Source organism: Pelophylax lessonae (genome assembly GCF_965119305.1).
Source record: "Pelophylax lessonae genome assembly, chromosome: 7".
Taxonomy (NCBI): domain Eukaryota; kingdom Metazoa; phylum Chordata; class Amphibia; order Anura; family Ranidae; genus Pelophylax; species Pelophylax lessonae.
This window is the reverse complement of record NC_138774.1, coordinates 277608443-277634891: the sequence shown is the minus strand read 5'-3', so window position 1 is coordinate 277634891 and position 26449 is coordinate 277608443. Positions and strand designations below refer to the sequence as shown.

At 46.2% G+C, this 26449-nt stretch overlaps 1 protein-coding gene across 1 annotated transcript in view; it reads right to left on the bottom strand.

The window, feature by feature from the left end:
- Positions 1-2476: 2476 nt before the first annotated feature.
- HMCN2 (hemicentin 2) overlaps positions 2477-26449 on the bottom strand; it is a 377259-nt gene continuing 353286 nt past the window's right edge. Inside the window, exons 81-90 of the mRNA XM_082263033.1 lie at positions 26082-26141; positions 25839-25958; positions 23388-23522; positions 21447-21560; positions 18720-18845; positions 13478-13606; positions 11924-12241; positions 8519-8638; positions 8029-8155; positions 2477-3832 (exon numbers count right to left, since the gene is read on the bottom strand). Of these exons, the coding sequence (XP_082119159.1) occupies positions 3472-3832; positions 8029-8155; positions 8519-8638; positions 11924-12241; positions 13478-13606; positions 18720-18845; positions 21447-21560; positions 23388-23522; positions 25839-25958; positions 26082-26141 (1610 nt within the window). The 3' untranslated portion in view covers positions 2477-3471. The remainder of the gene's footprint in view (positions 3833-8028; positions 8156-8518; positions 8639-11923; positions 12242-13477; positions 13607-18719; positions 18846-21446; positions 21561-23387; positions 23523-25838; positions 25959-26081; positions 26142-26449) is intronic.

Genomic DNA, 26449 nt, shown 5'->3' with positions numbered 1-26449 from the left:
TGTCTATATACAAAATTATATGACATGTTCAATTCCAAGGGCCAGGCTAGGGTAGTATAGGGGTGAAATAGAGTAGTATAAGGGTGGACGGAGTGACCTGGTGGGCAGTTGTGATTATGACACACAAAACTGCTGGAAAAAAAATCTTAGGCATCAATTTGCTGGGTAAATAGAAGAGAAGGAGAGGCAGTCACGGTTCAATTTGGATGGAGCATGGAGGAGCACCGGAGAAGAATGGAGCAGCATGGAGGAGTGAGGGATAAGAATGAGGCAGCAAGGAAAAGTTGGGGATAAAAATGCAGCAGCATGGAGGAGAGGGGGATAAGAATAGGGCAGTATGGAGGAGCAGGGATAAAAATGGGGTAGCATGGAGGAATGCGGATAAGTATGGAGGAGCAGAGATAAGTATGTGGCAGCATGGAGAAGCGGGGATAAGTATGGGGCAATATGGAGAATGGATAAGAATGCAGCATGGAGGAGCAATAGAGAAGAATAGGGAAGCATGGAGGAGCAGCGGAGAAGAATGGGGCAATATGGAAAATGGATAACAATGCAGCATGGAGGAACAATAGAGAAGAATGGGGCAGCATGGAGGAGCAGCAGAGACGAATGGGTGTAGGTAGGAGGAGGAGAGCCGCTCAGGTGAGAAAAAGTGCTCCGGTGCAGGTCGGATCCGTCATCCAAAAATGCAAAGATTCAAAGAAAAAGTGACCGCACTCAGGAGAAATTTGAAGAATGAAGTGTTTAATCCCCCGTGGAGTATAATCCATACAAAGCTTCACATAGACACAGGACAGGTAAACGCGTTTCACGACTCTAAGATCGCTTAATCATTACCAAATGGAGGAGCAGCGGAGAAGAATAGGGCAGCATGGAGGAGCACCGTAGAAGAATGGGGCAGCATGGAGGAGCACCGTAGAAGAATGGGGCAGCATGGAGGAGCACCAGAGAAGAATGGGGCAGCGTGGAGGAGCAGCGGAGAAGAATGGGGCAGCATGGAGGAGCACCGTAGAAGAATGGGGCAGCATGGAGGAGCACCGAAGAAGAATGGGGCAGCATGGAGGAGCACCGGAGAAGAATGGGGCAGCATGGAGGAGCACCGGAGAAGAATGGGGCAGCATGGAGGAGCACTGGAGAAGAATGGGGCAGCATGGAAGAGCAGCGGAAAAGAACGGGGCAGCATGGAAGAGCAGCGGAAAAGAACGGGGCAGCATGGAAGAGCAGCGGAAAAGAACGGGGCAGCATGAAGGAGCAGCGGAAAATAATGGGGCAGCATGGAGGAGCAAGGGATAAGCATAGGGCAGCATGGAGGAGCAGCGGAGAAGAATGGGGCAGCATGGAGGAGCACCGGAGAAGAATGGGGCAGCATGGAGGAGCACCGGAGAAGAATGGGGCAGCATGGAGGAGCAGCAGAGAAGAATGGGGCAGCATGGAGGAGCACCGGAGAAGAACGGGGCAGCATGGAGGAGCACCGGAGAAGAATGGGGCAGCATGGAGGAGCAGCAGAGAAGAATGGGGCAGCATGGAGGAGCACCAGAGAAGAATGGGGCAGCATGGAGGAGCACCGGAGAAGAATGGGGCAGCATGGAAGAGCAGCGGAAAAGAACTGGGCAGCATGGAAGAGCAGCGGAAAAGAACTGGGCAGCATGGAAGAGCAGCGGAAAAGAATGGGGCAGCATGAAGGAGCAGCGGAAAAGAATGGGGCAGCATGAAGGAGCAGCGGAAAAGAATGGGGCAGCATGGAGGAGCGAGGGATAAGAATGGGGCAGCATGGAGGAGCACCGGAGAAGAATGGGGCAGCATGGAAGGGCAGCGGAAAAGAACGGGGCAGCATGGCGGAGAAGGGGATAAGAATGGGGCAGCATGGAGGAGCAGGGGATAAGAATGGGGCAGCATGGAAAAGTGGGGGATAAAAATTAGGCAGCATGGAAAATTGGGGAATAAGAATGCAGCAGCATGGAGAAGCTGGGATAAGAATGGGGCAGCATGGAGAAGCTGGGATAAGAATGGGGCAGCATGGAGAAGCTGGGATAAGAATGGGGCAGCATGGAGAAGCTGGGATAAGAATGGGGCAACATGAAGAGGCAGGGGATAAGAATGGGGCAGGATGGAGATGCCAAGATCAGATGTGGGCCTCAAAAAGGGGAACAGGAGATGCTGATTCACAATAGGGATGCATAGAGGGCAACAGAGGAGAAGTGGGGAATGCAAAGATAAGAAGAATATGGCATAGTGTGTCACCCATCAGGAATAATTGTCACTTTTGGGGTAGGATTAGGAATACTCTACACCAGGGATTCCCTAACTACGGCCCTCCAGCTGTTGCAGAACTACACATCCCATGAGGCATTGTAAAACTCTGACATTCACAGACGTGACTAGGCATGATGGGAATTGTAGTTCCTGAACAACTGGAGGGCCGTAGTTTGGGAATCCCTGCTCTACACAGTTTGAACATAGGTGGTAGATTGCATTAGCTGGTTCTACAGTACACCAGGCCACCTCACTCCCAAGGTTTAGTGCTGCGATGGTTATTGTTCAGTTTGCCTGGAGTATATTTCTATCACAGTCATACAGTGGTACAACAGTTGCAGATTTTCTATAGAGCCTGTGTGCTTCAGTGGCCAAGGGTTGGTCATGATGGCAGTGGAGAAGTTCCCCGGGGCTGATAGGAGGTGTAAAGCCTGAGTCAGTTGCAGTGCTCTAAATCCTTTTCCTGAGACAATAGTGGAATTTTCTACACCTCCCAACAGACCCATTAAATAACACACCAGCTCCTGGAGGGACTACAAGTCCCAGATCATCCTGCCAGTCAGTGGTTCATTTTCTTATGACAGGAGTCATGACACCTATAGAGGTAGGATTTACTTCCAAGAACTGGTTAATATATCATTTTATCGACTACTATTTTCCAGCAAATTCTAGCACATTAGGAGTGCAGTAACCCAACAATGACTCACCAGTCTGCTTTTAGTATTTTGTTTGCTCTGTGCTCCTGATTTCTGCTTGTTCTGGGTTGCAACACGTTGGTCACAATGCTTTATTGTATAAGCAATTGAAGTGGCAAAGTAACCCATGTCAACCAATCAGAAGTCATACACGTTTCTAACTTGCTAAAAGCTGAGTGATGGCTTTACCGCACATCATAGCACCTTGGTATTGAATAATATCATTACCATTCTTGTGTTCTTCATCAAGATATATCAGGCTCCCATCAATAGCACCAAAGGATTGTGATGACCTCTCCAGTAGAGGGCAGTCTTTTGCTGCTGACAGTTCTCTGGTCATCATACTTGGGTTGGCACCCCATAAATTAGTAGCTGGCAGTGCCAACACCCCACAGTCAGGACATGTCAAATAATGATACTGGCTTAGAGTATAAAAAATATGTTTTTAGAAGAGGAGGTCTGGTGTTCGGCTGGCTCTTTAGTTGCAGTCCAGAACTTTCCACCTTTCCTCCAAGTTTTAGTGTCAGTAAGGATATGGTGATACAGAGATGTAGATGATGAAGATGCTCTGGTATCGCACCCCTTGCTGTTCGGTATGAGTCACCGCCTGTACTTTTATCCTGTATACTCCAGAGGTGTTCAGTGACCGCAATGTATAGATGAGGCCGTGACCACCTTCGTCGCGGATGGCAAATGGACTGCCTGAGTCTTGCTCCAGGGCTGTAAAGCTGGTTCGGTTTTGAAGGAGTCCCCCTTCCGAGAAGGCGCTAAGACGAATGACATCGTGATTGGGTGGTATACCATATGGCAATGTCAATAGCTTGTATTGCAGGGTGTATGGACCTCCAGAGCTGCAGTCCGTTAGACACCGCCGATAGCAGGTCCTGTAGAAGACAAGGGGTCAGAATAGCAATCAGTGCAAAATCATTAGTAATGCATTGTCATCTTGCTAGAATTATTTCTATATCTGTTGTTCTGAGCTGTCTCAATTTTCTCACATTTGAACATGTTCAGTAGCATAATACGTAATATGTTGAAGCTTACCAGTCCTTAGACATGGTGGCTGCATTGATTTTCTTTTTGCAGGCTTTTTTCCTTTTTTTTTCACTTTGTGATCCTGCCAGTTACACACTTCCTGTCCTAGGGTGTAAACCATGGGTATCCAACCTTTTGGCTTCTCTGGGCCACTTTGAGTGTAGAAATGTTCTCAGGCCGCATATAAAATATATACTACAGTTAAGGTATAAAAGTAATATAACGCCGCCGCACCCTTCCCGTGCCGCCTCACCAGTGCGTGCCCATCCAATGCAGCCTGATCAGTACCCATCCAATGCAGCCCCACCAGTGCATGCCCATCCAATGCAGCCTGATCAGTGCCCATCCAATGCAGCCCCACCAGTGCATGCCCATCCAATGCAGCCTGATCAGTGCCCATCCAATGCAGCCCCACCAGTGCATGCCCATCCAATGCAGCCTGATCAGTGCCCATCCAATGCAGCCCCACCAGTGCATGCCCATCCAATGCAGCCTGATCAGTGCCCATCCAATGCAGCCCCACCAGTGCATGCCCATCCAATGCAGCCTGATCAGTGCCCATCCAATGCAGCCCCACCAGTGCATGCCCATCCAATGCAGCCTGATCAGTGCCCATCCAATGCAGCCCCACCAGTGCATGCCCATCCAATGCAGCCTGATCAGTGCCCATCCAATGCAGCCTGATCAGTGCCCATCCAATGCAGCCTCCCTCATCAGTGCATGCCTATCCAATGCAGCCTCACTAGTGCATGCCCATCCAATGCAGCTTGATCAGTGCCCATCCTGTGCAGCCTCACAAGTGCATGCCCATCCAATTCAGCCTGATCAATGCCCATCCAATGCAGCCTCACAAGTGCATGCCCATCCAATGCAGCCTGATCAGTGCCCATCCAATGTAGCCTCACCAGTGCGTGCCCATCCAATGCAGTCTGCAATGAAGAGAGAGGGGAGCCGCTGGATTACACAGAGCAGGGATCTCGCGCTTATCCAGTGACCGCTGTCATACGAATTCCTGCCTCCTGGACCGGCTCCTATGATAGACGTCACCAATGTGCTGTCTATCATTGACAGAGGCTCCGAGGCAGCCTCTGCCTACAGTTAGTTGGAAGCCACTGTGGCCATCCGACTCGACTTCCTTCCTCCCCAGCAAAAAAAAAATAATTGTCAGGGGGCAGTGGGCCGCATTGCCTGTGGTTCTGGGCCACATGCGGCCCTCGGGCCGCAGGTTGGACATGCCTGGTGTAAACGCTTACTGTTGTCACCCTAGGCTGCTTATTCCTAATTTGGACTACAGAACACCCCCACTCTTCGTTATCTCCATAATATATGTGTAGCACCCTCCTAGATAGGTGCTAGGCATAAGCATCTATTGCTCCTTCTGCTTATCAGGGGAGTCTGATCTGTTAGTTTGCCTGTTCACTGGGTCTGAGGGAGTGTCCCCACTGCATCCAATGAGGGAGCTTGTTGGACAGTGGAGGAAACCCAGCCAGTGACACATTCGCTTTTGTGGGAATCCCAATGGGAGGGCATTCTTGCAATGCATCCTGAGATTGCCCATAAAAGCAGAGGGGACATGTGACGGGGCGTCTTTGGCGGGAAGCAGAGTCCCAGGAGGAGGCTGATGGCTGTCTCTCCTCCTGCTGTGTGTGAGGAAGGTGGTCTTAGGCAGTCGGCCTAGTGAACCAGGAGTGGAGCTGAGCTGCAGAGGATCCAGTGGAGCGGCTGGCAGAGTCTCTCTGGAAAACCAGTGTCCGTGAGTACCAGGAGATTTGCCAAAGGGTCTGCCCAGGAAGAGGACCACTCCAGTGAAGTCAGAGGATAAGGGAGCTAGCTCCCACAGAGTGTTTCAGTAAAGGGGGTGCCGTGTAGAACCCTGAAGAATAGGGATAAAGGGGGTGCCAAGCAGAGCCCTGAAGAGCGATTCACAGAGTAGTCCAGTTCATCAAATTCTACTTCACTGCAGTGACAAGGTGAAGCAGCGGCCTTGCCACACTCAGCTATACATAGACGTCCCAGCAAATTGTGCATAGTTTATTCAAGTTGGAGTATCCCACTCATCCCTTCTCCTATCCAAGTTCTCAAACAAAACCACAAAAAATCAAAACTCCTAGAGCCAAGCACTTGGAAAATGCTATCTTGTCAAGTTGTTGCTATGGGTAACCCAGGGGGAATCCGTAACCAGCAGCTCCCATGGGAGTAGTGCTACATATGGATAAGGGGTTCTGTATTCCAGCACTGACGAACTGGGCAGGTTATTGACAACGCTGGTTGGGATTTTAAAGCAACAATAGCAGCCTTGTCAGCTTACAAGCCTACGTTTAGATTGTAAGCTCTAATGAACAGGGACCTCTCATTCCTCCTGTATTGAATTGTATTGTAACTGTACTGTCTGCCCTCATGTTGTAAAGTGCTGCGCAAACTGTTGGCGCTATATAAATCCTGTATATTGATAATACTAAAAAGCTGGTATATCAATGTGTATTTTTCTGTACTTGCAGCATTTTTTAAATAGAAATACCATATTTATTGGCGTACAACACGCACCTTTTTCTCCCAGAAAACAGAATGCAAATAATGTGTGTGTGTTATACGCTGATATTTTCCATTGGGCTGTCTCGGAGTGGAGTGAGTGCCGCCAGGTTACACAGAGCGGAGATCTCCCGCTTACATAGCGGCTACTGTTAGACGAAGTCCCACCTTCTGGACCAGCTCCTATGATAGACGTTCTGGCATTGGACCAGTGTGCTATGTGCTGTCTATCAGAGGAGTTGGTCCAGGCCCCTATCTGTGTAATCTGGCGGCTCTAATCTCCATGCAATGGTGAGGCTGCAGAGGAGCACTTAACAGGCTGCAATGATGGGCACTGATCAGGCTGCAGAGGGGCAATGGTGAGGCTGCAGATGGGCACTGATCAGGCTGCAATGATGGGGAATGGTGAGGCTGTGAGGGGCACTGAATAGGCTGCAATGATGGGCAATGGTGAGGCTGCAGATGGGCACTGATCAGGCTGCAATGATGGGGAATGGTGAGGCTGTGAGGGGCACTGGATAGGCTGCAATGATGGGCAATGGTGAGGCTGCAGATGGGCACTGATCATGCTGCAATGATGGGGAATGGTGAGGCTGCAGAGGGGCACTGATCAGGCTGCAATGATGGGCAATGGTGAGGCTGCAGATGGGCACTGATCATGCTGCAATGATGGGGAATGGTGAGGCTGCAGAGGGGCACTGATCAGGCTGCAATGATGGGGAATGGTGAGGCTGCATTGATGGTCACTGGTGAAGCCGCAGGTGGACACTGATCAGGTTGCAATGATGGGCATTGGTGAGGCTGCTGATAGGCACTGATCAGACTGCAATTATGGGCAATGGGGAGGCTGCAGATGGGCACTGATCAGGTTGCATTGATGGGCAATGGTGAGGCTGCATTGATGGGCACCACTGAAGCTGCAGATGGGCACTGATCAGGCTGCATTGATGGGCACCACTGAAGCTGCAGATGGGCACTGATCAGGCTGCATTGATGAGCAATGGTGAGGCTGCAGATGGGCACTGATCAGGCTGCATCGATGGGCAATGATGAGGCTGCATTGATAGGCACTGATCAGGCTGCATCGATGGGCACTGACCCTTATTTTACTTCAAAGTTCTTTATTTAAAATTTAAGTTTTTTTTCCTGAAACTTCCCTCTTAAAATGAATGTGTGTATTATACGCCAATAAACATGGTACATTATGAGAAATGTACATGTATTGTAGAGCTGTACTGAATATTGAATTTTAATTGTGCATTTTTTATTAGATAATAATCATGAGCTATGTAAATAATCTAAAAGTAAAAATAACTTTTGGCTGTGTGAATTGCTGTGTTCTACATGACACCTAATGGGGTCCCCCAACAATAAACCTGCTCAGTTTGAATAACATTCGAAATCTTTGTGTTTTCGACAAATCCTTAAATTGAATTCCAACTTTTCCTAAAAGTCCTGTTTTGCGATTACAGAAATTGTAATGAAAATGTCCTGAGCAGTCCTGGCTTTCTCTTACCCTGAGCTGGGTCCCTTCATATAAGAGGCAGGACAAGGAGTGTCCAGACACTGAAAGCCTCCTCTGGTGTTGAAACACATCTGGTTGGATCCACAGGAAATTCTCTGCTCTGTGCATTCATCTATATCTGCAGGAAAAAAAAAAATAGGATATAAAAAAACCAACCACAGACTTTATAGCACAACTCCAGGCAAATGTCTAAAAACTGACATACTGTACATGCAAGGGGACTTTGTTACCTGTAAAATGTATGTACACCCACTGCTGAGATATAAACAACCCTCCCAGACAGTATAGCCAAGGTGGTAACCTGACTTTTCTCTACTATAGCACAGCCTATTCACCCTAATCTGTCATTGGATAGTAAGGGTCGGTTCACATTAGTGCGATGGCAGACATCGCATGTGATTTGCACCGCATTGCCTGAAAAGCAGAGCACCTGCTTTCTCTGAAGTCCAAAGTAATGCGCTATCACCAGCATAAGCCTTACCCTGGCAGTTTCTGTTGTTGGGGAGCAGCCGGTAGCCTGCAGGGCAAAGACACTGAAAGCTGCCCTCTGTGTTTCTACATTCATGTTGGCAGGGGTTGCGCTGTTGGCACTCGTCTATGTCTGGAAGGAGAAAGCAGAATTCAAGAATGGGTCAAAACCAAATCACAGAGCCATACCAAAAAAAACAAGGCATCTAAGAAATGGATATGGGTTAATTATATCTCCTTCTCATCATACTGATCTGCTCATGAGGAATGACTCCATAATCTCAAAAGGGAAGAAAAGAGGATCGTCAGTAGGAACACAATATTAAGCTGAGTTGAGAATCTTCACTCAAAAGAAAAAAAGGTAATCAAAGTGAATAGGAATTTTCCTTTCACATGATTGGATAGCTGACGTGAATATTCACACGATGTTTTCCTTTCATAAATGAATGTCCATGTGTCAATGTAATATTGTCTTCCAGAAAGTCAACTTTTACATGCCGTTACATAGTAGTTGAGGTTGAATAAAGACAATAGTCCATCCAGTTCAGCCTGTGTAGGTGTGTGTGGCTGTAATCATCTCTCATACCCCTGAATGTTCTGATCCTTGAGATTTACGTCTAAGAGTCTTTTGAAAGCCACCATACTTCCCGCAGAAACCACCTCTTGTGGTAGAGAATTCCACAATCCTGTAACCCTAACAGTAAAGAACCCCCTGCGTTGCCTGAGGTTAAAACGCTTCTCCTCTAATCGCATTCTATGCCCTCGAGTCCTCATGCAATCCTTTCAACTGAATACCTTTTTTTCTATGCTGAGATCACCATTGAGGTATTTATAAATTGCTATCATGTCCCCTCTCAGGTGTCTCTTCTCCAGGGAGAATAAATCAAGCTCCTCATAATTAAGGTCCTCCAAACCCCTAATCAGTTTAGTTGCCCTTCTCTGGACTCTCTCCAGCTCCAACACATCCCTCCTGAGGACCGGTGACCAGAACTGGATAGAATACTCCAGATGCGGTCGGACCAGAGTTTTATAAAGTGGAAGGATTATAGTTTTATCTCTGGAATACATCCCTTTCTTTATGCATGCCAATATTCTGCCGACTTTGGCAGCTGCCGCTTGACATTGCATGCTATTGCTTAGTCTATCCTCTACCAAGACTCCCAGATCCTTCTCCATTTTTGATTCCCCCAAAGTTTCCCCCCCTAAAGTGTATTGTTCTTTTATGTTTTTAGTCCCCAAGTGCAAAACCTTACACTTCTCCACATTAAACCTCATTTGCCATGTCGTTGCCCACTCCGTTATTTTGTCCAGGTCATTCTGTAGGATATCTGCTTCATGCTGTGCAGTTATTGCCCTGCCCAATTTTGTGTCATCTGCAAAAACTGATATAGAACTACTGATCCAGTCCTCAATGTTGTTTATGAATAAACTGAACAAGGTTGGTCCCAGGACTGAGCCTTGGGGGACCCCACTTACCACCTCAGACCAGTCTGAGTATGCGCTATTTATTACCACCCTTTGGACACGCCCTTTTAGCCAGTTCCGTATCCAAGAGCAAACTTTGCGGTCGATGCCTGCAGACCTTATTTTATAAATTAAGCGCTATTTTATAAATTTCATATTCTCATAGCTGTGTTTTATATGTGTTTGAAGATTCTCCCTCCACTGGTAGTACAGCAATAAATATAAAAATACTATGAGGGCTCATACACATTTTGGCAGGTAAATTACATTTGCTGGCCATCCTGACCACTACCGGACACCCATCGAACAACAGGTCTAAATGGGTGCATTGATTTGGATGGTTGGATATACAGTATGTTGTGGCTCAAGATATAAATGCCACACACCATGTTCAAGCCATGGAATCCTCCTGTTTCTTTATGGCTTCTCTTGCCAGTTGGAATGCTGCCTGAAGTTCATCTGTCATTTTTGAATGCCTACTTCCTCCCATCAATACCTGTACAGCATACCATAGTTATGGGTATACAGTTAGTAGCAAAGATAGTAACAAGGCTTGTCACTAAATGTTCCTCTGAATGACTGAAGGTTCTAGCTATATGTACCAATATGGAAAAAGGACTATGGGAGTTTTCCAGAATTCAGTTGTCTGGCTACTACACTGTAATGATATCACTACACTGTAATGATATCTAGCTGGAAGCTATGGACTCAGTACATGGATGAGCTTGAAATACTTTAACACAGTGTTGAATAGATGAGCCCATCTATCTTTGGGGCAGAGGAGATATGGAGGATGTGACCGTATTCACCGTCACTGGAATTTAAAGACAGATAAGTAATGGTTTGGATTGCTTCATATTTGTCAGCAATATCTCCATATAGAAATATTAAGATTTATTCCCATTTGCCATGAAATCTGTAATTCCTAAATGCTGTGTATATTACATATCTTTCAATGTCAGAAAGGTTTTCCTTTTGTTTGTGTATTGGGAGGGAATGTGGATTGCCCTGTCTTAAGGCTACAGACAGCTCCATTGTTCTGTGTCTGGCTATTGTGTACATTGATTGCCCCCTGGGGCTTCTGTCTCATTACACATAACAGTCCTTCTAATCAAGGTATCGGACCAATCCCTGCTGACTCATTTTCAAGTCCTCATTTGCATGGCTAAGGAGGACCTGAAGGAGGACTACATGTACTTTACAATTGACCAATAGGAAAGCGGTTGTTGGGGGCGGGATGTTCCAAATTCTGTATAAAAGTGTGTTGGGTACTTCCAATAAAGGTTCTTCCTGTTTGAACTTACATACAGCCTGCCTGGTGTTTGTTCTAATGGATTCCGAACGGCACATAGCTGTAGTTCGGATCCCGGAGCCTTGGATGAGCGAACCATCAGACGTTGCAAGCTGACTCACTAGTAGCAGAGGAGTGCCGGGAGAGATTCCGAACGGCACATAGCTGTAGTTCGGATCCCGGAGCCTTGGATGAGCGAACCATCAGACGTTGCAAGCTGACTCACTAGTAGCAGAGGAGTGTTGGGAGAGCGGAAGCGAGCGAGCAAGGGTTTCGTTACAGAGGACATTCTGCCTATCAAAACCAGGCTGGTGTTCTGAGACTTGAGGACCAATTTTTCAGATGTTCCTGACCCCAAATAATGCTGAAGGGCATACAGATTGGTATCTGCATAATAGACAACCAACACACTTATAGGTCTTTTGCCATGGATATACCAACCTGTATTCCAGATATCACAGGCTAGCATTGTTGGGGGATCTACACTTTTTAAAACATTTCATATATCTGGCAATATGTGCTGACCATTAGGCAGAACTCAAACTTTTCTGTAAAAAATATTTTCCAGGACAGAACCATAATGACAATGAATGTCCTGAAAACATAAAATGCCATACAGTTCCCAAACCTAGGTCCTGTATGATCATAGATAATCCCTCTTACCTGTGCACACCCCATGTCTACGCATGAAGCCTGGAGGACAACGGCCTGGACTGCTTTGACCAATCACGTTGCCATTTTGACTGAAGGACAGCCAAGTGTAGACATTGTTTCCATGAATGCGCCCATTAGTGAGAGGTTGCTGGAACTGGGCGCTGGTGGTGCCGAAGGTTGCGTTATACCCAAGTCTCTCCAGTCCTGCACATGACCGCCCATCTCCCAAAAGTTGCTTCCCAGGTGGGCAAAGGCATTTATAGCTGCCAGCCAGATTTTGGCATTGATAGGCACATGGTTTAGGTACCTGCTGGCACTCATTAATATCTGCATGAGGAAAGAAAAATAGTTATGGAATGCAGGTTTTTAATTAGACCGCTATGAAGCAACAGAGAGAACAAATACTTTTAACAGGCTGGAACCGTCCATGATCTTTTTTTTCAAGAAGAAAATTTGATTGTTGCCCAATAGCGATCAATATTCTCTTATCCCTCCCGCCACAAAAGCAGAATGAAAGAAGGAATTTGAATTGTTGCTGTTAACAAGAGAAAACTATCCCTTCCTTCAGACTATATGATAAATCTGGGCCTGTATGGAATAGGAGGCTTGATGAGACCAGGGAATGGGCCAAGCAGGCAAGTATCATGAAAGCAGAACTAGGACAGCCTTTAAAACTGGTACTTCCAACGTACATTATTTGGTGTAGACACCTGAAAATCATAAGTTAAGCCAGTGATGGCAAACCTTGGCACCCCAGATGTTTTGGATCTACATTTCCCATGAAGCTCAAACTACACTGCAGAGTGCATGAGCATCATGGGAAATGTAGTTCCAAAACATCTGGGGTGCCAAGGTTCGCCATTGGCCACTGGAAGAACCTCACCAATCTTCCCCCTTCACAGTGTTGGATATTTAGGTTCTGGTGCACTTTAAACAAATTGAATAAACAAATTTAATTTGTCCAAACTGTTATTTAGAGGACAACTTTACTTTCAGTGTACCCCAATAAATGGGGCAAACACTTGCCGACACTATTTGGTCCACTCCAAATACATTTATTTTACTTCACTGCAATCTACGTAAAGAACCACTCGTTCTAAAACACAATTCTATCCCTGGAAAGTAAACCCATGATTTACCATGGAGAGGATAGCAACAGGATTGTAATGACCTCCTCCCCAACATATAGCCCCGCCATGTTCAGTGGCCAGGAGCTGGTACTTCCATGTATGGAAGAACATGTGATTCACTTACTTTCCTCTCTTCTGTCAGTTCTGGTGCTTATTGACTGGCCCAGCATTGTCACATGGGGGTGAGAAGAAAGTCCTCAGCCCTGTGTAAGCTCCAGTTAGGCTAACACATGGCCCTTCTTTCCTCACTTCCATTGAATGAATGGAGTTGCAGAGAGTAAAGAAAAAATAAGTATGTGCTGCTGGAAAGCTGGGAATTACAGATAATCTGTTGCTTTGCCCTGCATTTGCACAGGCTTGCTTTAGGTTTGGCTATACAAATGTAATCGAAGATACCTCCAACCTTGCAATAACAAAAAATATCAATGCTTACCCAAGCATGGCCTCCCAACACCTTGAGTCCTGTATCCCCGGGGACATGTACAGCGGTACCCGCCCACAGTGTTCTCACACAGTTGGTTGTAACGACACATGTGGGAGCCATCACGACACTCATCAATATCTGAAAAGGAAACACAATTCTTCTTTATTATATCGAAGAGAGACAGAACTGCCCTTCTAGTCCAACCAGTGACTGCTGATTCCCTTGCTCCATCTCTAGACCTATAGCTGTCATACACAGTATTGTATTAGAAAATCTATCACCATTTTGTTTGTAGGTGCGTATAGCTTCATTTAAAGTGTCACTAAATCCGGTAGCCTGCATTCACTATATCTACTCTCCCCAGGAGCCTGCATTCACTAAATCTGGTCTCCCCAGGAGCCTGCATTCACTATATCTGGTCTCCCAGGAGCCTGCATTCACTATATTTGGTCTCCCCAGGAGCCTGCATTCACTATATCTGGTCTCCCCAGGAGCCTGCATTCACTATATCTGGTCTCCCCAGGAGCCTGCATTCACTATATCTGGTCTTCCCAGGAGCCTGCAGTCACTATATCTGGTCTCCCCAGGAGCCTGCATTCACTATATCTGGTCTCCCCAGGAGCCTGCATTCACTATATTTGGTCTCCCCAGGAGCCTGCATTCACTATATCTGGTCTCCCCAGGAGCCTGCATTCACTATATCTGGTCTCCCCAGGAGCCTGCATTCACTATATTTGGTCTCCCCAGGAGCCTGCATTCACTATAACTGGTCTACCCAGGATCCTGCATTCACTATATCTGGTCTCCCCAGGAGCCTGCATTCACTATATCTGGTCTCCCCAGGACCCTGCAGTCACTATATCTGGTCTCCCCAGGAGCCTGCATTCACTATATCTGGTCTCCCCAGGAGCCTGCATTCACTATATCTGGTCTCCCCAGGAGCCTGCATTCACTATATCTGCTCTCCTACAATACACAGAACATGGAAATGCAATAGTTTTAGAAAAAGTTTTAGGGCCAATTCTGGCACTCCGCTCCTACAAGTAAAAATCATTTTTTTTTTTGCTAGGAAATTACTCAAAATCCCCAAACAGTACATATGATTTTTTAGCAGACACCCTAGGGTAGTGATGGTGAATCTTGGCACCCCAGATGTTTCGGAACTACATTTCCCATGATGTTCAACTTCATGGCAGAGTGCAAGAGCATCATGGGAAATGTAGTTCTAAAACATCTGGTGTGCCAAGGTTCGCCATCACTGCCCTAGGGAATAAACTGGCGGTTGTTGCAACTTTTTTATGTCACATGGTATTTGCGCAGCAATTTTTCAAAGCAAATTTTTTTGGAAACATTTCATGAATTAAAAAAAAAAACACTACATTTTTTGTATAATGTGAAAGATGATGTTACGCTGAGTAAATAGATACCTAACATGTCACACTTTAAAATTGCGCACACTCGTAGAATGGCGCCAAACTTCGGTACTTAAAAATCTCCATAGGCGACGCTTTAAACATTTTTACAGGTTACCTGTTTAGACTTACAGAGGAGGTCTTGAGCTAGGATTATTGTTCTCGCTCTAACGCTTGCGGCGATACCTCACATGTGTGGATTAAACCTTGTCTACATATGTGGGCACAAAATACATATGCGTTTGCTTCTACGTGCGAAAACGGAGGGACGGGGGTGTTTTAATTTTTTTTTTATCATTATTGTTTTTTTTTTATTTTTTTACCTTTACACTTTCCCTTTATTATTATTTTTTTTTTTTAATTCCTATTATAAGGAATGTAAACAGGGCATGACAGGTCTGGAGAGATCTGGGGTCAATAAGACCCCACATCTCTCCTCTAGGCTGGAAATCCTGAGATAAAAAAAAAAAAAAACTGATGGATAATCTCCTCCCTCCCTTACTTTCTATAACCAGTAACACCCTCCTTCCCCCTCCTCCTTTCTTTTTTTTTTTTTCTCCTCCTCTCCCTGCTCCTTTTCCCCACCTACACCCTCCCATCCCACACCCCCCCTTTCCCATGCCACACCACCCCCCCTTTCCCATCCCACACCGCCCCCCCTTCCCATCCCACACCGCCCCCCCTTTCCCATCCCACACCGCCCCACCCCCCTTTTTTCTAACTTCTCTTCATCCTGCCGTTCTACCAGACGAACTTACGGTAGGAAACTCATATACTCTACTTTAGCCAAGCCAGGATACTGACAAGACGACCTTGGCTTTCAACTTCGCCAATCCAACTACAGCTCTCCTCACCACTGTCCACTTCTAAAAACCATACACAGTCAGACAGCATCAGAGCATAGATCCTTACATACCCCTCCCTGCACCCTGACCTTAGGTCATAGGGGTGTTTGTTCTGACGCATATCTATATATGCATATCTATGCTATATATGCTATATTACGCTAAGTCCTTCACCTGCCCATAGGACATACGTTTGCTACGCAGCTATATGACCCATTGCTTCGCTGAGTCCATGAGACAGATGATGAGTAATTACCAAATTCTATATTGTCATATGAATGTGCCTTACTGTTCTCTCGCACTTCTAGCTATCGGTTTCGGGTTCCCATTGAGTTGAAAGGAAAGTTCCAATGCCTGACTCTCTGTCTGTTTATAACTTACAGATTGATTGTTATATTGTTCTGTTATTCTTTGAAAGCAAATAAAAGAATTTTGGAATAAAAAAAAAAACGATCTGGGGTTTCCAGCCAAGTACACGGCAGTATTTTCAACTGCCAGGCTGGACGTGACGTCATAACGTCGTGCCGAGCCTTCGAGAGTCATAGAGACTGCCAGGGACCATCTGGTCCTCAGTATTCTCATAAAGTAAAAAAAATATGGTTTTGGCTTCATACTGTATAGTCTTTTTTAATCCTATTACAGCTGAACAGCTACAGTTAGCAAGGAATATATATATATATATATATATATATATATATATATATATATATATATATATATATAAATACGGTAGATATACACATACACACTCACCGACCACTTTATTAGGGGTCATGTGGAGACTCATTTTACTATATATACACCAAGGGTTCAGTCATGGCCCTTAGGCTCTGAGGAAGAGGCACTGCCTCGAAAAAGTGTCAGCCGTTTACCTTAACAAGATTTTGAACATCATGGACGTTGTTTGATGGAGTTGATATGCTGGTTTACATTGCTTGTTTGTGAGTAGACATTTTTAATAATTTATCAATAAAAGCCTACTGAAGATAATGCGCTAGGCTGGTGCGCCCTTTCTTTTTGTTTATGTCTACAGTGTTTGGTCGACCACCCCGGTCGTAGAGGGCAGCAAGGCTTAGCCATTAGTGGATGCCAAGTGAGATTCCCGGGACAGAGGCAGTCTGATAACCAGATTCTGAGCGCAGGAGCAAGGTGCCAAGCATCGCAATTTTCTTTTTGGACTTTATTAGGTACACCTGTTCAATTGCTTGGTAACACAGATTGCTAATCAGCCAATCACATGGCAGCAACTCAATGCATTTAGGCATCTAGACGTGGTGAGGACGACTTGCTGAAGTTCAAACCAAGCATAAGAATGGGGATTTACGTGACTTTGAACGTAGTATGGTTGTTAGTGCTAGACTGGCTGGTCTGAGTATTTCAAAAACTGCTGATCTACGGGGATGGATCTCACACAACCATCTATCGAGTTTACAGAAGATGGTGGGAAAAAGAGAAAATATCCAGTGGAGGAAAATGCCTTGTTGATGGCAGAGGTCAGAGGAGAATGGAAAGACTGGTTCCAGAAGATAGAAAGGCAACAGTAACTCAAATTAATTACTCGTTACAACCAAGGTATGCAGAATACCATCTCTGAACGCACAACACATTGAAGCAGATGGGCTACAGCAGCAGAAGACCACACCGGATGCCACTCCTGTCAGCTAAGAACAGGAAACTGAGGCTACAATTTGCACAGGATCAACAAAATTGGACAACAGAAGATTGTAAAAATGTTGCCTGGTCTGATGAGTCTTGATTTCAGCTGCGACATTCAGGTGGTAGGCTCAGAATTTGGCGTAAACAGCATGAAAGCATGGATCCAACGGTGGGTGTGTAATGGTGTTGGGGATATTTTCTTGGCCCACTTTGGGCCCCTTAGTACCAGTTGAGCATCATTTAAACACCACGGCCTACCTGAGTATTGTTGCTGACCATGTCCATCTCTTTAGGACTACAGTGTCCCCATTTTCTGATGGCTCCGTTCAGCAGGATAATGCACCATGTCACAAAGCTCCAATCATCTCACCACTGGTTTCTTCAACATGACAATGAGGTCACTGTACTCCAATGGCCTCCACAGTCACCAGATCAGGTCACTGTACTCCAATGGCCTCCACAGTCACCAGATCAGGTCACTGTACTCCAATGGCCTCCACAGTCACCAGATCAGGTCACTGTACTCCAATGGCCTCCACAGTCACCAGATCAGGTCACTGTACTCCAATGGCCTCCACAGTCACCAGATCAGGTCACTGTACTCCAATGGCCTCCATAGTCACCAGATCAGGTCACTGTGCTCCAATGGACCTCCACACTCACCAGATCAGGTCACTGTACTCCAATGACCTCCACAGTCACCAGATCAGGTCTCTGTACTCCAATGGCCTCCATAGTCACCAGATCAGGTCACTGTGCTCCAATGGCCTCCACACTCACCAGATCAGGTCACTGTACTCCAATGACCTCCACACTCACCACATCTCATCCAATAGAGCACCGTTGGGATGTGGTGGAATAGGGGATTGGCATCATGGATGTGCTTCCGACAAATATGTTTCCAACACCTTGGAATCTATGCCATGAAAAATGAAGGCAGTTGTGAAAGCAAAAGGTGGTCCAACCCGGTACTAGCAAGGTGTACCTAATACAGTTGCCGGTGAGTGTATATTCCATTATGGAGTATCCATAAAAGAAGCATCACATATCTTGACTTGTAATAACTGGAGCAAAACATGAAATACTTGTACAGGCAATACACCACTGGAGTCCATATGAGATATAGGTAGGCAGTGTATGGTACATCTTGCCAGGACCATCCCAAAATTACAATGCCAGCTTTGAATGGGGTTGTCCTTTATTTTATCTAATTTTTGCCTTGTCACAGTTTGGGTACTTTGCAGATCCCCCAACATGACAGTGTTCTCCATGAAGAAGTGTTATTCAGAAGGCAGTGCTATTTCGGGCAGAATATAGATACTTCATATCTGTACTCACCATTGCAGCCTCCAGACTCGGAGCGAGTGGTACCTGCCGGACAATTGTCTGTACACTGGTAACTTCCAAGGGTGTTCTTACACTGCTGTTGGGGCTGGCAAATTCCTCTTAGGCACTCATTAATATCTGTGGGTAAAAACAAAAAGTCTAGAAAACCAATGCAAGGGAATTAATAAATATTGAGGTAACCAAAAGGGACCTCTGATAACCCTCCCACTCACTTAAAAGTAAAGTGGGGCTCCATGGCCAAACCACAAACATATACAAAGGGGCTGCCCTAAGGACCATATACAGTATATGAGCCACCGGGGATGGGTTACATACCAAAGATAAAGAAAAAACGAAGTAAATTGTCTCAATCTTCACTGAATACAAAAAATCTAAATAATAATAATGACATTAAATAGGAACCACCCACGATCACCAAATAAAAAGGACAACGTTGTCTCTACTGTGCAAACTAGGTGCGCCGGACGCCACACTCTCATACATCATCCCAGTAAACTGATCAAGCAGTATAAACAATATCAATGGGGTATATAGACAGTCCTACTGGGCAGGGGCTGACTGGCATCTTTTAGCCCAGGGGGCAAGTACAAACCAGAGGCCCATAGTACAGCGACTGGACCAACCCCTCCCACTTACCCTCACCCCCCTTTCCACTCACCCAATCCTCCTCCTGACCCTCATTCCAAGCTGAAGCCCTGCTCCAGATTCTCTCTACTTACTTACCGGCTGAATCTGGGTTCCCAACCTGGCCAGCAGGGGGAGGTTGGGGGGAGCTGGAACAGCTCAGTTAGGGCAAGAGTCTCCAGTGGGGCATGGAACCGGCCTCTGCTCAGACACAGTTTACATCATCTATGCTGGGATGGGGGGGTCTGCGCTCTGTCCTTGTCTTCATCCCGCACTCAGTAGGTCAGCAGTGGGGACTTTTTACTTCTCTTCACCAGGAATCTTTTAGGCATGTCTGTTTCAGAAGCGGTGCAGCCTTTTTATGGGGCATCAAAGCGCCCCAGGGGGCAATTGCCCCCTGGCCCAGTGCTCCCCTGCTAATGGGGTATATTTTCCAATAGTGCATCAAGTGCAGGACAAGATATGAGCCAAATTGACATCTGATCGAATGAAATCTAGGTCTGCTCACAGTCTGTCACTGCTGCAATATCAGAGTCCCCAAATCTATAAAGGTCACAGATACCGATACAATTGGGACTAGCGTGGGTTTGTTGTCATAGGTGTGCGCAGCCTAATGCATTAGGGTGTGCACACCAAAGCTTAAACACACACTACCGATCACTCACGATGTTCATTCAGAAAGGGAGGGAGTCAGGAAATTATATATTTGCCGGCCCCTTTCCCCACTCATCCTAAAACATCCCCACAGCAACAGCCGGCTGGAGAGGAGAGGAGGGAAGCCGGATGAGCTGGGGGGGTAAGGGGGAGGGAAGCCAGGGCAGTAGGGGGAATCTGTGCTGCACAGGGTGATTAGGGTGTGCCTGGGCACACCTGGCACACCCTGTGCGCACACCTATGTTTTGTTGTTAGGACTGTCAAAAATAGCAAGAAACAACTCAATGTATCAAGTAATAGGATAATATCCACTGAAATTATCAGCAGTGATCTGCAAGCAGTTGTACTAGACTGGGATCCGTATGCAGCTGGCCATAGTATGTCCATGACGGGAATGTATCATTATCGCAATCTTATCAGACAAAAATAAATCAAATAGGTCAGCAGGAGATGCCAAGCACATCCTTGGTATCCCTAACAAATGATTTAAGGGAATGGACCATCTTTTTCAATAACTCATCCACATACAGTATCTCACAAAAGTGAGTACACCCCTCACATTTTTGTAAATATTTTATTCTATCTTTCCATGTGACCACACTGAAGAAATGACACTTTGCTACAATGTAAAGTAGTGAGTGTACACCTTGTATAACAGTGTAAATTTACTGTCCCCTCAAAATAACTCGACACACAGCCATTAATGTCTAAACTGCTGGCAACAAAAGTGAGTACACCCCTAAGTGACAATGTCCAAATTGGGCCCAATTAGCCATTTTCCCTCCCTGGTGTCATGTGACTCATTAGTGTTACAAGGTCTCAGGTTTGAATGGGGAGCAGGTGTGTTAAATTTGGTGTTATCGCTCTCACTCTCTCATACTGGTCACTGGGAGTTCAACATGGCACCTCATGGCAAAGAACTTTCTGAGGATCTGAAAAAAATAATTGTTGCTCTACATACAGATGGCTTAGGCCAGTGGTCCTCAACCCTGGTCCTCAGGGCCCACTAACAGGCCAGGTTTGCAAGATAACTGAAATACATCCCAGGTGATATAATTTGCTGCTCAGTGATTGCAGTACTCTAGTCTGCATCTCCTCAAGGTAATACTTATAATCTGGCCTGTTAGTGGGTCCTGAGGACCACTGGCTTAGGCTATGAGAAGATTGCAAAGACTCTGAAACTGAGCTGCAGCTCAGTGTCCAAGACCATACAGTGGTTTATCAGGACAGGTTCCACTCAGAACAGGACTCGCCATGATCGACCAAAGAAGTTGAGTGCACGTGCTCAGCGTCATATCCAGAGGTTGTCTTTGGGAAATAGATGTATGAGCGCTACCAGCATTACTGCAGAGATTGAAGGGATGGGGGGTCAGCCTGTCAGTGCTCAGACCATAGTAGCCTACAAAATAAACAAAGGTGCATGCAAGGAAGATCACTGACCTATACAACGTGTGCCTTTAAGCTCAAATCCTGGATCACATGCACACCTATAAGAGCCAATGGTATTGAGACACCTCTGCTGGCATGGCGAGGACTGGGCACATTCGTCGACATCTAGGAGACAAGAACACCAAGGTGACTTATTATGTGGATTGCGCATCAGTATGCATACGTACAAGGACATCCATGATATGGGATTTCCACAGCGTGATAGGTGTTCCAAGAGAAAGCACAGCAATAGAAAGTATATACAGAGTCGTATTAAACACATGGAAGGAGACATTTTTTTTAAACTCATAAATGTGAGTTTCAGCCTTTCAGGATTGTAAAACTATTTTTTTTTTTCAGCAAAGCAGTTAAAATTAGCCTGGTAAAATGGTGACTGATTTAAAGTAAACCGGTCACAAGCTAGAAATATTCCTACAGAGCACATGTAGAATAAATGTATACCTTCAGTATAGGCCTCCATGTAGAACCCATCTCGACTTCCAAAGATTTCGGCAGGTGAAGTTACAGGCAAATGTGGACTTTCCTTTTATGATGTCTAAGCTTGGCCCTGCTTCACCCACCTCCATCTATCGACTCACATTAAAAGACCAACACATGGCTCCCAAGTTTACCATCTTTGTGATGTATAATGGGCAACTATGTGATGCTCCCCAGAATGTCAGTGGTTATCATGAGTAAGGATACTCTCTTTCTGAACTTAGGGGTCTACTCACTAAAAGTTAAAGAACGCTGAAAAAAATGCAGTAAAATAACACATGCGGAAACAAGCAAACACACGAGCAAACATGAGCAAATGTTCAATTCATTATGAATTGTGCGGTAAAAAACGACTGCAGCAAAGTTTAGATAATGTAGTATTTACTAAAGAGCAGGCTGGGAAGCTGGTTGACTCATCAGCTGTCGGCGTTCCCCGCTGACAGCTGCATGTAAAGAGAACATCCCGGCAATTAAAAATTATAAAAAAAGAACAGCATGGGCCCCCCCCCCCCCATAGATACCACAATTATAATAAAAACGCCCCCATTTTTTTTAAAATGGCATGGGATCACCCACGAAATCCATTACGGACTCCTATTTGAGCATGCAGCCAAGCAGGTCAAGAAAAGGAAGAGGACGAGCAAGCGCCTCCCCACTTCTGTTTTCTGTTTCTTCTCTTTTGTTGTTTGTAAAACAATAAAACTTTCAATAAAAAGTTATTGGGGAAAAAAAACAATTGGTCAGCCTGCTATCCCTGCAGCCTGTCAGGGTACTACCAACATCCTGGCCAATCAGCGAATTTGCGCATTGGCGCGAATGCGCATGCGGGCCCAAACACAGGCAAACGCAGTCTGGAATGTGCATGCGCCAATGCGCACGCGCGTACGCAGTGCGTAATGGCGCTTGGCGCCAAACGGGCTATTTAAAGCCAGCAGCCACAACAACTAGTTGCTGGATGATCAACAGCCTCCTGTGTTCCCTGTGCCTTGTAAACCTGCTGATCTTGACCTCTTGTTGCCGACCCGGACTGTTTGACCCCAACCTGTTTCTCTTGATCTCCTGGCTCCTGACCTCTTGGCTTGCTCTTGGATTCCCGCTGCCTTCTCCAGTACTTGACCTCGGCTTGGCTCCTGACTTCGCTCCAGTATTTACCCAGCTTGTTCCTGTTTTCACCTTGAGACTGCCTGACTTGCCAAAGTGTTCCAGACCTGCTTGGGACTTCACAACTGGTTTGTTCCTGCTTCCATCTGGTCATCCCAACTGGCAACCCGTGCTACTTCGGGCACAGCACTCCCTGTCCCACTTCCAGGGGTGCTCTGCACCTACCCGCAAGGGGGAGCCCTCTCTACACTCCGGCTTCAGATCAGGTACGTGACACAGCCATCAGGGTCAGCAGGAGGAAATCAGAGAACAACATAATCCTAGTAGAGACAGACACAGACATCTTTTTATTACCCTCGCAAGCAGTTCCCTCGGCGTTGGGTCGGAACCCAGGTCCGCAGCGCAGGTGGCATTTGTATGTTCCAGGCATGTTGATACATTCTTGTCCCGATGGACACTGATGGGTGCCCATTTTACATTCATCTAGGTCTGTAGTAAATGGTTGGAAAGAAGGGGATGATTGTGAGTCTTCATTTTGTAATGAAAGCATTATCACTACACTTAAAGCAGAATCCCGGGAACATTAAATACAAAGTAGAAATGCATATATGTGACCTGTTTTACCTGTCAAAGGATTTGTAATTCTGTTCAGCAAGCATAGGTTCGTGCACAGGGTGTGCCGGGTTTGCCTTGGCACACCCTAATCACCCCGTTTTCATTAGCATTATTGCTCTGTCTGGCAAGAACTCTCACTGAGTGACTCTGCTTAAAGGGGAAGTATGGAAGTATTCTCTTTCACTCTGGCTCTGCAGGCAGAGATACCATGTGTTGTCGGGGCACAGTGCCACACTGTATGTACAATGTATATATATATATATATATATAAATATATATACAAACACACATACACATGCATGTGTGTTTGAGCTTTGGTGTGCACACCCTAATGCAATAGGCTGCACACACCTACGTCAGCAAGTGTTGTGCTCCAGAAAGCGCAGCCAGTTTCTCGACCTCAACTATAAGGGGTTCATGCACTGTGGCTGAATACCCCAGGACTTGCCCCAGTTGATCTGATGATCATGTGCAGGATATTTGGCCTTGCTGCATAAATGTATGCTAATTCCTATTCCCGATGTACATTATGGTTTCAGGATGATATTTGTGGGGGGGTGGCGGGGGGGGGGTATATGGCAAGGTGGACTTGTGATATATATATGTCTATGGTGGGATGTCATGCTGCTAATTATTTGTATGCATTTATGTGCTGATTTGTAACACTGGCAATGGACTGTTATTGTTGTTGAAATTGCTTCAATAAAGTTTTTGTTTGGATAAAAAAATAGGGGGTTCATGCAATACAGGATGTTTTTACAGCGGCTGTTAGGGACGTCTGATGTTTTTTTTACAGCTAAACGCTGTAACAAGCTGTTAGCCGCTTTTGGTGTTTTTAGACATTTTTACATTATAGGGAGTGTTTTTACTGTAAAAACACCCAAAAACAATAATGCCAAAAAAACGTGCATTAACACCCATAAACGCTAGTCACAAATGCAGCTAAAAGCACATCTTTGCAACTACATTTTCCTGGCAGCAGCCCTGGCGTTTTTTTAAATGTCCTGTGTGCAGGAGGCCTAACAGCAGTGGCAACCCGTCCATTGGGGGCGCAGGGGCACCGCCCCCCCCCCCCCATCAATGCGTCTGGACCCCTAATCTACATGCAGGGCGCCGGATGCATGGATTCCAATGGGGTTTTTTTTTTTTTTAAGCACATGATTAGAACCTGAGGCTCTAATAGGCTTCAAAAAAGTCTGGGCTTGGGGGCAGAGCACTGCGCCCTGAGCCCACCCAGTTGTGTGACAATAGCCAATGAATATTCGCTATTGTCACACGGATTCTTCTCCTGTCCAATCAGGAAGCGGGTCCTGAGACCCGTTTCCGGATTGGCTGAAAGGAGAAGCCATGCCATTGGCCAAGGAGGAGGAGGAGGGAGGAGACACAGGAGCCCGAGGGGGAAGCCGCCGCCGCTGCTGCTGCCTGCCCACATGTCCAGGGTAAGTGAGCCAGTGTGCAGGCTGGTGTGGTCGGGGGGAGGGGGGTGCTGGCTGGTGTGGTCTGGTATTGTGCGGTCCGTCCGCCGACCCCCACCCCCCCCCCCGGCCCATGGAGCACCAGCCCGCCACTGCCTAACAGCGGCATCACTTGGTCAAGAACAGCACCCAGAATTCTAGACAACAAAGGATCAGTAGCACCCTGATGTTACATTACTCTGCTCACTTCTCCTGTAGCCACTAGTGCTGAGCTTCCTTCTACCAGTCTGAGAGCTGCTGTGCAGGGGGGGTTACAGGAGGCTGATATTGAGACAAAGTCCTTTAGCCTAAGTTCACACTGAATGCGGGTTTGAAATCATGCAAGTTCAGCTGAACTTGCACAATTTCAAACCGGCATTTCAGTCCGACTTCGGGGGGCGATTTGAGAGAGACATGGGTGAGTTCTTGCACAGAGGTCTATAGAAATCGCCCCCAAAGTCACCAAAAGTAGCGCAGGAACTACTTTTGGGAATCGATGCAGCATCGCAAAGTCGGCGTTGCACCGATTCAGACGGTGCCGTTGCCCACAATAAGCCCAGATTTCGCATGTGATTTGACATGTCAAATTGGCCTGATGTGAATGGGGGCTTAATGCTAGATGTATTTAAAAATAAATGAATGACAGCATTGATTGAAGTTATTCTCTGTGCCTGGGGTCAAGGAGAACAGTTTAGATATTTTCTAGAGTAGATACAGCATTGATCACGGCGCTTACCTCTGCAGTTGCGGTTATCCATTGCCAAGGTATACCCTGTTGGGCAGGAACAGGAATAACTGCCCAGGATGTTATGACAGGTGTGGGAACATGGCCTGCGGATCTCACACTCATCCACATCTAGGAGAGATACACACACAGAGGTCACGATGTGCCAACTTTATACCTAGATTCTGTGTCTACCTACACCAGAAGTCTCCAGAAATGCTGGTGTAGACACATTACTGGATCGTATACACTCACCTGTACAGAACGAGTCTGCAGACTGTATGAAGCCCAGTGGACACCCTCCTCCATTCAAGCCTGGTGACAGAAAACACTTACTGTAAATGTTTAACTGTGAATTCCGGTTAGTATAAAAATGGGCAAAAATGAGGATCATTTCAAGGTAGGTAAAATTACTTTGTTCCTAATTATGATCTGCAGCTGTACCCACACTGAACGACCTTTCAGCAGATCTTAGCAAGCGTCTAGTGCAGTGATGGTGAACTTTGACACTCCAGATGTTTTGGAACTACATTTCCCATGATGCTCATGCACTCAGCAGTGTAGTTTAGCATCATGGGAAATTTGGTTCCTAAAACATCTGGGGTGCTAAGGTTCACCATCAC